Raw genomic sequence first — 12680 nt, 5'->3', positions numbered from 1 at the left:
GAGTTTAATTATAGCTACTCTAATGTTATTAAATGACTATTTCAGTCAATGAGAAAGTGTGTGCAAGTAATGTGTGTACTTGTATGAAAGAAAATAGCAGAGAGAGGAAACAGGGCAGGAGAAAAAAATATAACTATATAAAAAGGAAAGTTGCACAAAAAGAAACGTACTGTATTGCTGAAATCGAGCCGAGAGGCGTGATAAATTATGTAATAGGAAAACCAAAGCAAATATGTACGACCATTGTTTATATTTGGGCTATCATGAGCACTGGACAAAACTGAGCCACTGAAAGCAGTATTCACAACATAAAGAAACTGAAAAATATAGTTTGTGCATGTCAGACCATGAATTTTAAACACCATATAGTGTAGAAACAAATCAATGTAAGTAAATATTTTAGCAAATTGCTTGTAATTAATGTTTCTGTAGAGGGTCAACAGCAATTTGAATCCCAGGTAAATTAAATACAAATTCAAAGAAGAGTTTGCCATCAGTACTGCAACTGCATAGAAGCCCAGAGGATGTAAATGTGATTTTAGTGATTCCTTTAATATCATGGATTATAATTAAATCAGTAAGTCATCAACCAATGCTGATGCACAGCAATAAAGCTGTACAGCATGAGGTATTCTGATAGGTGAAAGCACACAATCCTCCTTGGGACCACAGGCACAGAAGCGAAACATTACATAGTGTAAACAGGCTCCTCTTTGTGCAATGTCTCCCTAAAGAACTACACTCAATAGCTGAGCATACTCTAATTTCACGAGGCAAAAAAGATCATTATGCTATGTTTGTCACTGAATTAATTGCTAGGCCAAAAAAATATGCAAAACATGCTACACCTCTTATAAATAATTCTAAAAAACCTTATTTGAAAAGTCTTGAAGAAAGGACGGAGATGTAACTAGGCAGCAGTGCCACTCTTTAGTGCATAATTTAGTAAGGCAGTCCACAGGTGTCTTGTCTTTCCTCTTAAACCTTAAAAAGATAAAATTTTAAAGAGCTTTGGATTAAGATGTTCATATAAAAGTGCTTCATTTGTGTGCACGTATTCAAGGGAAGAAGAACTAAAGGAAAAGACATGTAGATCCAAAACATGTTTATATTAATACAACATTTAAAAAGTAATCAATACAACAAAAGGTAATCAAACATTGTCTGCATAATAATGTTGTTCAATTTCTTTATTCATAATACCCTGAATTAACTTGACACATAAAGACATACAGTAATGGCCCAAAAATATTGGCACCCTTGCAATTCTGTCAGAAAATGCAACCCTTCTCTGAGAATTTTGTTCCAATTACAAATGTTTTGGTATTCACAGGCTTATTGTTGTTGTTTGCATTGGTACAACACAAAAAAACTGAAGAAAAGTCAAATCTGATACAATTCACCACAGAACCCAAAAAGTGCACCCTAACTTAATATTTGGCAACACCACATTTAGAAAAATAAATCAGTCGCCTCCTGTAACCATGAATGAGTTTCTTACACCCCTATCCTGGAATTGTGGACCACTTCCCCTTTGCAAACTGCTCCAGGTCATTCAGATTTGAAGGATGCCTTCTCCCAGCCGCTGTTTTGAGATCTCTTCACAGATGTTCTATGGGATTCAGATCTGGACTCATTGCTGGCCATTTCAGAACTCTCCAGCGCTTTGTTTGTAACCATTTTGGAGTGCTTTTTGAAGTGTGTCTCAGGTCATTGTTCTGCTGGAAGACCCACGACCTCTGGTGGAGACGGAGCTTTCTGACACTGGCCACTGCGTTAAGCCCCACAGTTCTTTGGTAATCATCAGATTTCATGATACTGTTTACACAGTCAAGGCATCCAGTGCCAGAAGTAGCAAAGCAACCCCAAAACATCTTGGAACCTCCACCATGTTTGACTGTAAGGACTGTGTTCTGTGTACGCCTTATTTGTTTTTTTTTGGAAAAAGTCCCAGGATGTGTTTTACCAAAAAGCTTTACTTTTGTCTCATCTGTCCACAGTACGTTCTCTCAAAAGGATTGTGGTATTGTCACATAAGTTTTGGCAAATTCCATTTTTGCTTTTTTATGCCTCTGTGTCAGCAGTGGTGTACTCCTGGGTCTCCTACCATAGCGTCACTTTTCATTCAGATGGCGACGGATAGTGCAAGCTGATACTGTTGTACCCCGTGTCTGCAGATCAGCTTGAATTTGTTTGGAAGTTACCAGTCTTCTTTATCCCCCATTCCAACAATGCTTCATTGTAATTTTTCATTAATTTTGCTCTTCCATCCATGTCCAGGGAGGTTTGCTACAGTGCCATGGGCTGTAAGCCTCTTGATGATATTGTGCACAGTGGACACAGGAGCATTAAGATCTCTGGAGATGGACTTTGACATTGTCCATTTTTCCCTGTTACTTGCCACAGTTGTGTCTAAATACAAATTATAGGAGCATCACATGGTTGCAAAGCAATTATTTCTTACAATTTTGACAAGGTGCCAATACTTTTGTCCAGTCTATTTTCCAGTTCTATGTGAATTTTTATTAAGTTGGACTTTTCCTCTCTGTTTTTTTTTTGTGTTGTTCCAGTGCAAACAAAAACAATAAGCACATGAATCCTAAAACATTAGCAACTGGAACAATTTTCTGAGAGAAGTGTTGCATTTTTCTGTTTTTGGCCATGGCTGTATAATGTCAGAGGCCTTCCATCTACCCAATATCACAACAGAAAGGAGACCATTGCAAACTGGGGGGGGGGGGTGCTTGTGGCTCAGTTGTAGAGCGTTGGGCTGGGATACAGAAGGCTGCAGGTTTGAATTTCACCCCTCCAAGTGTGGCCCTGCACAGCCACCAAGGGCCACCTTGGTGCCAGTCCCAAGCCCATATAAGATGGGCAGGAAGGGCATCTGGCGTAAAAAACTCATGCAAAGTCAACGTGTAGAACATGTGAAAGAAAGGAAAGGTCATAAATATGTGAAAGTGAATACTTACCACAACCCCAAACTGCTCAGGCTCTGATAAATTTGCATACTCGTTTTTATAGCTAGCCAAGGCGTTCAGCTGCTCCTGCTCAGGTAGGTGCTTCACAAGGTTCTACAAGGAGAGCAAAGCAGAGCACAGAAAAGCAATCTGTGAATTTGTGTTCCTGGAATATGCTGGAGCCACTCTCCCAGTCTGTGGCTCATCTTCCACAGCTCTTCTAATTCTTCTTTCAGCCCTTAGTATTTCTCAAGCTTCTTATGTTCTTGCTTCTTGATGTTACCATCACTTGGGATTGCTACATCTATCACTACAGGTTTGTCCACCACTACTATTGCTATTACCACTTTGTCAGTCTGTATCTGGAAGTACCAAGGGATCATTCTAAACCACCTTTAGAGGCATATCCCATTTTGACTTTGGAATTTCCAGCCTGAACTTAGCACGGATGTTTATGTACACTACGCATCTTGCACCTTGGTGATTGTCTCAGGGGCATATTTGCACAGCCTGCACCTGCAGTCCTGCCTGGTCTGTTAGTTTTTAGACCTTTACGTTGTATTCAGACCACTTCACTTTTTCAGTTTTGTTAAGTTGCAGCCTTATACTGCAGTTGTTCAGATTCCTTTTATCTAATTAATCTACACTCAGTACCCTATAATGAAAAAGTGAAAACAGAATTTTAAAAATGCTTTCAAATGTATGAACAAAGAAAACATGAAATATTACATATGTAAGTGCTCAGACTCTTTGGAACAGCACTTGAAATTTAGCTCAGGTGCCTCCCATTTCTCTTGAACGTCTACACCTTGTTTGGAGTCAACCTGTGCTAAATTAATTTAATTGGGCATAAAAAGGCATGCAAGTCTCTAAAGAAGGCTTCACTGCTTGCAATGTATGTGACTGACTGACTAACTGATAGATAAAGAGAGAGATAAATGGATAGATCGATAATCAACAATGCCATGTTGATTACATTGGCTTTTTGTATGAAAGAAGAAGCCCTTTGAATAATTACTGCTACTGTGTGCTAAATATGTTGGTCTGATGCATTTAAATTGGGTTGAAAACTTGTTCCTAATAGATCTTCCATTACTTGAGTTTTTATTGATGTACTTTAATGGAATTTGCCTTAATGCCTATTAATTATCTACAGGATGTAATTAAAAATTATTGATCAAATGAATTATTTAAAATTCACATCTTTAACTGTTTTTTTAGTTTGTTTGTTTGTTGTTAGCTCAGCATATCCACACAACTGATCACAAAATTTTTTTTTTACTAATCACTGAACACATCCAAAGCCATCAACTTTTTAATATTTCTAGCGACATTTAACTACCATGCACTGTGTACTTATAACATAGTTATTCATGCCTCTGATTCTAGACATTTAGTATGCTGTAACCCCTTATTTGTCAGGTTGCCCAGAAGTCAATTGATGCCCTCTAGCTTGTGCATTTCCCAGTTCTAGCCTCTGTGCACTGGTTACTTGTGTCCTTCTGAATTGATTTGAAAGTTTCATTGCTTCTTTGCCCCATCCTACACTGCTGACCTTCTCTCTCCTTACACTTCCGTTAGCAGCCTACAGCGTTCAGGCCAGTTGTTGCTGACAATTCCCAAGGCCCAGATGGAGGCAGAGGTTAGTAGGGCATTTGCTGTCAGGCCTCTATAACAGTTCTATTTGAATGCAAGAGACACCAGTACTGTAACAGTATTGTACCTTTAACTGAAAAGAAAAACTGGAAAGACAGCTTCAAGAGGGCGCATCCCTTGTTATCAGATCTCAGTGAGATATACACAGTATATATGTACAATATAAGAAAACTGAATACTTTCAGCCAATTACAAAGTTAAGAGTCTCCCTGCTACAGTAGTTAAAAAACAGACAAAAGCTACAGATAGCAGCAGCAGTATCTTAAATGTGTACTGTAGGAAAATGATACAAAAATGAATGACCTGGTGTCATCACATCACTACTGAGAAATAAGAGAAACAGGGACAGAAACACATTCACATTAAACAAGTGTGTTATACTGCTATTAAACTAAACTGACTGTCTGGCATATAAAACGTGTGACCATAAAGCTAAGGGTTAAACAGTAAAACAAAGTGAACAGCAGAAAAATACTGCTCAACACTTATTTGTTTATTCAGATTGCCTGTGTACTGTAGGCTTTACAGATGCCAAATACTTCATCCTAAGGAAAGACAGACAACTAATGAAGGAAAGAGAAAACTTGGGACATGAAGCTGGGCAAAGTGAGTAGGAAGAGGGCAGAACTAAAAATATACTTTCTGCCTCAAGGTGAAAAGTTCCACATTGCAGGTTGAGCTAGTTTTTAATATTCTCTCCATCTCAGAGATAGGGCAGCGCACATCCGAGAGTTAGGTAGTCAGTTCATTAAAGTTATCGACTAATGTCATTTTACAACAGCATGGCTTACCTGGATCATAGGTTCGGTGAGTTGCTCCTCATCCACCTCCAATATCATTTGACGAATTTCATGATAAGGCATACGGAAGGAACCCAGGAAGATGGCTACACAGACACAGAGAAATGATGGACAAATGCAGTGGTAAAATATGAATATATTTCACGAATAACAAACAAACCAAAAACACGACTATGACACATGAGGGGGCTAATTGGAGACAAACAGATGAACTAACAAAAGACCAACACAGGCCAGGCCCACGTGGGACCCTTGCACTGCCAGGAGGACCTAATTGTGTGACGCCCAGCATTTCTGATGCCTCTGGCAGCGAACAGGATTTGAGCTTTAGTCTAACTAGTCCAACCATCAGAACCCTATAAAGATGGTGTAAATTAGGCTAAGAGTTAGATGATGAATAATTTGAAATCTTATTGGTTATATTAGCTATTATTAATATTGTCATTTATTATCCTAAATAAGTGTTTATTTGAGATGTTGTGATTTTCAGAGAATAAACTGGCACTATATACAGTAGAAACTTGGGAAAACATTAACCACCTATTCCTCTTTTATTCCCCCACATTTCTACTCCATTAATTTCCCTTTATATAATTTATCACTGCTACTGGGGTAACTCGTGTCATTTCATTGTAGTACATGAAACAACAGTCACATCCTCCCTTGATGCCACATAATTTTATAATAGTCACATCAAGACCACGAATGCATATATGTGTGAGTGAGACCGACAGATCAATGTGATTAAACCTCCTCTGCCCCCTAACGGATGCTTAACATTGTTAATTAGCTCAGTGTGTGTGTATACATATGAAAATATAAGTAACAGGAAGCAGCAGCCAGTCTTGTTTTTACTGCTATAGGAATAAGCAACTTATAAGTAAACTAGAAAAGGCAATTTCCAAGGAAATTACGTGGGAGAGCTGTTAAGTCGCCCGGTAGAGGCCGACCGCTCAGAAGCTGCTGAGAGCAGAGGCGTTTGTACGTTCAAAGCCGCAAACGCTGAAGAGAGATAAATACAAACAAAAAGAGAAAGAAGAAGATGACAAGAAAAAGAAAAAATCCAAAATCCCAGGAAAAGTTGAATTCAGAAAAGAAAAAAAGTAGAAAGTAACAATGGAGGAAGTAAATAAGTAAAAAGTTGATATTTAAAGTGTAAAGAAACAGAAAAAGAAGCAAAGTAAAAAGTTCCTATTGAAAGTGTAAAGAAAAAAGTAAGAAGTGAAAAAGCAACAACTTGATTAACAAAAGTGGAAAGAAGTAGTAAGAAACAAAGGAAAAGGTAAATATTCCCAAAGTTAAAAGAAACAAAAAAAGAAGCAAAGTAAAAAAGTTGCTATTAAAGTGTAAAGAAAAAAGCTAGAAGTAACTACTTAGAAATGAAGGAACCATTTTAATGCTGAAAAACTGTTAAAAAGTTGAAAAGAGCTTTTAATTTGAAAGTGTGTTTCCTGTCTGTGTCTGTGTGGTAGTTTGTGTGTCCACTGTAGGGAGACTTCAAAACAAACTTATTTTAGCATTTAAATGCTAAATAATTAAAAAAAGAATGATAAAAGGCTTTTATTTTGAAAGTGTTTCCTGTCTGTGAGGGTGTGTGTAGGGAAACTTCACCACAAAGTCATTTTAGCATTTAAATGCTAAAAAGTGGATAAAATATTATGAAAGGCTTTTATTTTGAAAGGGTATTTCCTGTCTGTGAGGGTGTGTGTCTGTGTGTGTCTCCACTGTGTCTGTTGAGGGAGAAAAACTCAGGTAAAGTGTGTGGACACAGCTCTGAGGCTGATTACATGACGTCATGCAGCTGTGTCCGTTACCATGACAATGACTGCTGCCCGCTGCCCGCCTGCTGAGTCATGTGAGCCAAATGCAAAGGCAGGCTGGAAAAGTGCTGAGACTATGCCTCGCAAAATGCTCAAAATATGAAAAAGTATTAGTCCTATCGAAACAATTCAAAAACTGTGAGTGACAAAAGGCTTCAATGAACACACTGATGTACTTTATTTGAAGATACTCCATAAAATGAAGGCGTTGTGGCGATTTTAAAACAGCCCCCCGTTTGTGATTTGATTAGAATTTAAGAACCTCTGTTATAATGGGCTCCAATGGGAGTTTCAGCCGGCACTCTCTCTGCTTCTGGACACTTGGAGAAAGAACCGTCAGTCCTGTCACTATGAGAGTTACATTTACTGAAAGAACACAAAAATACCTACATTCTGATGTATAGTTTGTTTATGTAAGATTAAAGTTGACTGAAGGAAAGAAGGAAAAGAAGGAAAAATGTTGCTAAAAGTGGAAGCTGAAAAGTTAGAGTGCGTGTGATGTCACCCACTCTAGCTGCTCCAACATTCCGCAATACACACTAATGGAAAAGTTGAAAAAGCTCCAAAAGTTGCCTAAAACTAAAACTGCGATTATTCAAAAAGTATAAAAGATAGAAAGAAGCTGATCCACCCAGAAAAAGTTGAAAGGGACTAGACCCGTATAAACTTTAAATGAAGTTTCTACTCCAAAGTATGACGACACAAGAGGCAGATGAAAAGTGGCAAGTTGAAGGGAAATTTTAAGTGCCTTCCATTCATTTTCTATGGGAAAAAAAGTTAATAAAAAGTGAAATATAATAAAAAGTATAAAAGTTATTAATGAGAAAAGTAATACCACCCCTGTCCTAAAAGGGACCTACGTTTAGGAAGTGGAACGAAGTTTCTACGACAAACCGTCTAGGACTAGATAGCGACCGAAAAACGAGCTATAATAATAATAATAATAATAACTAGAAAAGGCAATTTCCAAGGAAATTACGTGGGAGAGCTGTTAAGTCGCCCGGTAGAGGCCGACCGCTCAGAAGCTGCTGAGAGCAGAGGCGTTTGTACGTTCAAAGCCGCAAACGCTGAAGAGAGATAAATACAAACAAAAAGAGAAAGAAAGAAGATGACAATAAAAGAAAAAATCCAAAATACCAAGAAAAGTTGAATTAAGAAAAGAAAAAAAGTAGAAAGTAACAATGGAAGTAAATAGCTAAAAAGGTGATATTTAAAGTGTAAAGAAACAGAAAAAGAAGCAAAGTAAAAAGTTGCTATTGAAAGTGTAAAGAAAAAAGTAAGAAGTGAAAAAGCAACAACTTGATTAACAAAAGTGGAAAGAAGTAGTAAGAAACAAAGGAAAAGGTTAATATTCCCAAAGTTAAAAGAAACAAAGAAAGAAGCAAAGTAAAAAAGTTGCTATTAAAAGTGTAAAGGAAGAAGTGAAAAAGCAACAACTTGATTAACAAAAGTGGAAAGAAGTAGTAAGAAACAAAGGAAAAGGTTAATATTCCCAAAGTTAAAAGAAACAAAAAAAGAAGCAAAGTAAAAAAGTTGCTATTAAAGTGTAAAGAAAAAAGCTAGAAGTAACTACTTAGAAATGAAGGAACCATTTTAATGCTGAAAAACTGTTGAAAAAAAAAAGTTGAAAAGAGCTTTTAATTTGAAAGTGTGTTTCCTGTCTGTGTCTGTGTGGTAGTTTGTGTGTCCACTGTAGGGAGACTTCAAATCAAACTCATTTTAGCATTTAAATGCTAAATAATTAAAATAAGAATGATAAAAGGCTTTTATTTTGAAAGTGTGTTTCCTGTCTGTGAGGGTGTGTGTGTAGGGAAACTTCACCACAAAGTCATTTTAGCATTTAAATGCTAAAAAGTGGATAAAATATTATGAAAGGCTTTTATTTTGAAAGTGTTTTTCCTATCTGTGAGGGTGTGTGTGTAGGGAAACTTCACCACAAAGTCATTTTAGCATTTAAATGCTAAAAAGTGGATAAAGTATTATGAAAGGCTTTTATTTTGAAAGGGTATTTCCTGTCTGTGAGGGTGTGTGTCTGTGTGTGTCTCCACTGTGTCTGTTGAGGGAGAAAAACTCAGGTAAAGTGTGTGGACACAGCTCTGAGGCTGATTACATGACGTCATGCAGCTGTGTCCGTTACCATGACAATGACTGCTGCCTGCCTGCTGAGTCATGTGAGCCAAATGCAAAGGCAGGCTGGAAAAGTGCTGAGACTATGCCTCGCAAAATGCTCAAAATATGAAAAAGTATTAGTCCTATCGAAACAATTCAAAAACTGTGAGTGACAAAAGGCTTCAATGAACACACTGATGTACTTTATTTGAAGATACTCCATAAAATGAAGGCGTGGTGGCGATTTTAAAACAGCCCCCCGTTTGTGATTTGATTAGAATTTAAGAACCTCTGTTATAATGGGCTCCAATGGGAGTTTTGACGGCACTCTCTCTGCTTCTGGACACTTGGAGAAAGAACCGTCAGTCCTGTCACTATGAGAGTTACATTTACTGAAAGAAGACAAAAATACCTACATTCTGATGTATAGTTTGTTTATGTAAGATTAAAGTTGACTGAAGGAAAGAAGGAAAAGAAGGAAAAAAGTTGCTAAAAGTGGAAGCTGAAAAGTTAGAGTGCGTGTGATGTCACCCACTCTAGCTGCTCCAACATTCCGCAATACACACTAATGGAAAAGTTGAAAAAGCTCCAAAAGTTGCCTAAAACTAAAACTGCGATTATTCAAAAAGTATAAAAGATAGAAAGAAGCTGATCCACCCAGAAAAAGTTGAAAGGGACTAGACCCGTATAAAGTTTAAATGAAGTTTCTACTCCAAAGTATGACGACACAAGAGGCAGATGAAAAGTGGCAAGTTGAAGGGAAATTTTAAGTGCCTTCCATTCATTTTCTATGGGAAAAAAAGTTCATAAAAAGTGAAATATAATAAAAAGTATAAAAGTTATTAATGAGAAAAGTAATAGCATAGATCTCCTAAAAGAGACCTACGTTTAGGAAGTGGAACGAAGTTTCTACGACAAACCGTCTAGGAGGAGATAGTGACCGAAAAACGGCGAAATAATAATAATAATAAAGAAAAGGATCTCATAAGTGTGAGAGCTGTGCTTACAGCTCTCCCACTAATAAGTAACTTTTGTGCCACTTTATGCAAAGAGCATGTTATAAAAGATACAGGTGGTGACTAGAAAAAAGTAATGGGCTAGAACAACAGAACACCGTGCATTCTAAAGTCAAGACACGTGGATGTGTATAAATACAGCCCTTGGCAGGAGAAATGGGCTGAAAGGAAAAAAATACTTACAAAGATTCTGTGCAATCTTGGGATCGAGCACTTTGAGTTCTTTAATTCTCTTCTTTATGGATTTCTTATCCTCCAGATCCTCTTCTTCTTTTTTAGCTAATGAAGACAGAAACAATGAATTATCATCAAAACATTGAAGCAAGATTTACACAAATTCTCGCACAGTGAGATCATAAGATTTAGATACCACGATTAGCATGCCATTCTGCTGTAATAGGTTGTGATCACATGACTGACTAAGGTATGGATGAACCATGGCTGTTCCATGAACAGAAGTTTGTACATAGAGCAAACAGGTTATAGGGGAAGGTAAATCAGTTCAGTCACATTGTGTCAGGTAGAAGGGATCAAAATATTGCCACTGGTAGATAGGAGGGGATTAATGGCATCAACAAACGTCAAAACAAGAAACTACCCACACACAGACATGTCTTGAGCCACACTCAGAAAGAGGAGTTCATGGTTGGTTTTAATTATTTAAAACACCAGATTAAGAGAACAAAATGTGCATCCCAGGAGTATACTGGGTAATTGTGTGGTGCTGTAATTATGAGGAGAGGAGAGGAGAGGAGAGGAAAGGATCAACTGGATATGTATTTCCACTTCCCCACATGGACTTGGTAATCTTTCAGGGATCCTGTATCTAATTAAAAAGTGAAAAGGCATACTGCAAAGGACTGTTAGTATGTTCCCAAACATGAACACTTATTGTACAGTACAGCCTACCATGCACAGAAATACACAAACACAGCCACACGCTGAGCTATCCTTGTACTTACGTGACTCCTCTGTAGGTACACTCTCCTCACAGTCTTTCAATGTGTGAGAGAGGTAAAAGCACAGGACAGACAAGGAGGACAATGGAAAATGTATACCATGGAAAAGTGAGACGAGACAATAATAAAGAGATAAAAGTCTAATTTTTAAAAGACTCATAAAATGATAAATACACAATAAAAACGAAACACAACTGCAGAGAAAAACAAGTGGAAAACAACTCAATTGGAAGTCAATTGGAAGATTTGGGAAAAAAATTATTTCCAAGAATAATTTTTAAAAATTTGTCTTGTTGTTCAAGAGTGAAGCTGAAAATACTGGTTGACTATAAAGAAGCAAATAGCGTGTGTTCCATTAATTTTTACTTTTTATAATATCTTTTTTTATTTTCTCATCTATCATTTCTAACTATATCAACTATATCAACTAAGGCTTTTGGCAAATTGTGTTGTGAAGTTTTCACAGTTTATTACTACACAATTAAATCAAGAGGCAGCAGCTCACCTTTAAGCACAACAATGGCTTGAGGCGTACAGCAAGGTAATTTAGTCAAGCCACTCATTGCTGAAATGGTGTCAAGAAAAGACTGTCCCTGACCGTCCAGGCCAATATATTTTTTATAGGAGAGAGTGTTTTAACTTTGTCATTTTGGGTTACTGTATGTAGGTTGATAGGCAAATTATAACCCCAATTCCAAAAAAGTTGGGAAGATGTGAAAAGGTAAATGCAAGAATGCAAATCTCATTAACCCATATTTTATTCACAATAGAACATATACAACATATCAGATGTTGAAACTGAAGCATTTTACCATTTCATGGATCATATTAGCTCATTCTGAATTTGATGGCAGCAACACATCTCACAAAAGGTTGATGGGCAACAGATCAGTCACATAACTGGGTCTAATAGGAGCATTTCACACAGTTCACTAATCCTCGACAAACTGCATCAAAAAGTTGAGGAACAATTTCAGACAAAAGTCACTAAACGTAAAATTGCAGCTTTAAAGATCCCCCCTCTCTACAATATATATTATCAAAAGAATCAGAGAATCAGGAGGAATCTCTGTGAGAAAGGGACAAGGCTGAAGGTCAAAACTGGATGCATGTGATCTTTAGGCCCTCCAGTGGCAATGCATTAAAAACAGGCATGATTCTCTACTGGACATCACTGCATGGGCTTCGATTCACAAAAGTAAATCCCTGCATTCTGTTTTTATTTAGGTTTATAGATCTTTCCAGCTTTTGGGGAATTAGGTTGTACATCAACAGCATTGTAAAGTGAAAGGGCCAGAATATTTTGAAAAGCCAATGTAATGAGCCAGTGTAATGTTCAACAAGTTATAATGCAAGAAAC

The 12680-nt window shown here is 37.3% G+C and overlaps 1 protein-coding gene across 3 annotated transcripts in view; it reads right to left on the bottom strand.

Annotated features, from left to right (window-relative positions):
• LOC137122815 (protein diaphanous homolog 3-like) overlaps nt 1–12680 on the bottom strand; it is a 149720-nt gene that overhangs the window by 80108 nt on the left and 56932 nt on the right. For all 3 annotated transcript variants that reach the window (XM_067496141.1, XM_067496140.1, XM_067496142.1), the window contains exons 17-19: nt 10545–10640; nt 5408–5502; nt 2973–3074 (exon numbers count right to left, since the gene is read on the bottom strand). In XM_067496141.1, coding sequence (XP_067352242.1) covers nt 2973–3074; nt 5408–5502; nt 10545–10640 — 293 coding nt within the window. The remainder of the gene's footprint in view (nt 1–2972; nt 3075–5407; nt 5503–10544; nt 10641–12680) is intronic.

Source organism: Channa argus, chromosome 2 (assembly GCF_033026475.1).
Source record: "Channa argus isolate prfri chromosome 2, Channa argus male v1.0, whole genome shotgun sequence".
Lineage (NCBI taxonomy): Eukaryota > Metazoa > Chordata > Actinopteri > Anabantiformes > Channidae > Channa > Channa argus.
The sequence above is the reverse complement of the archived record's forward strand: the minus strand, read 5'-3'. Positions and strand labels throughout refer to the sequence as shown.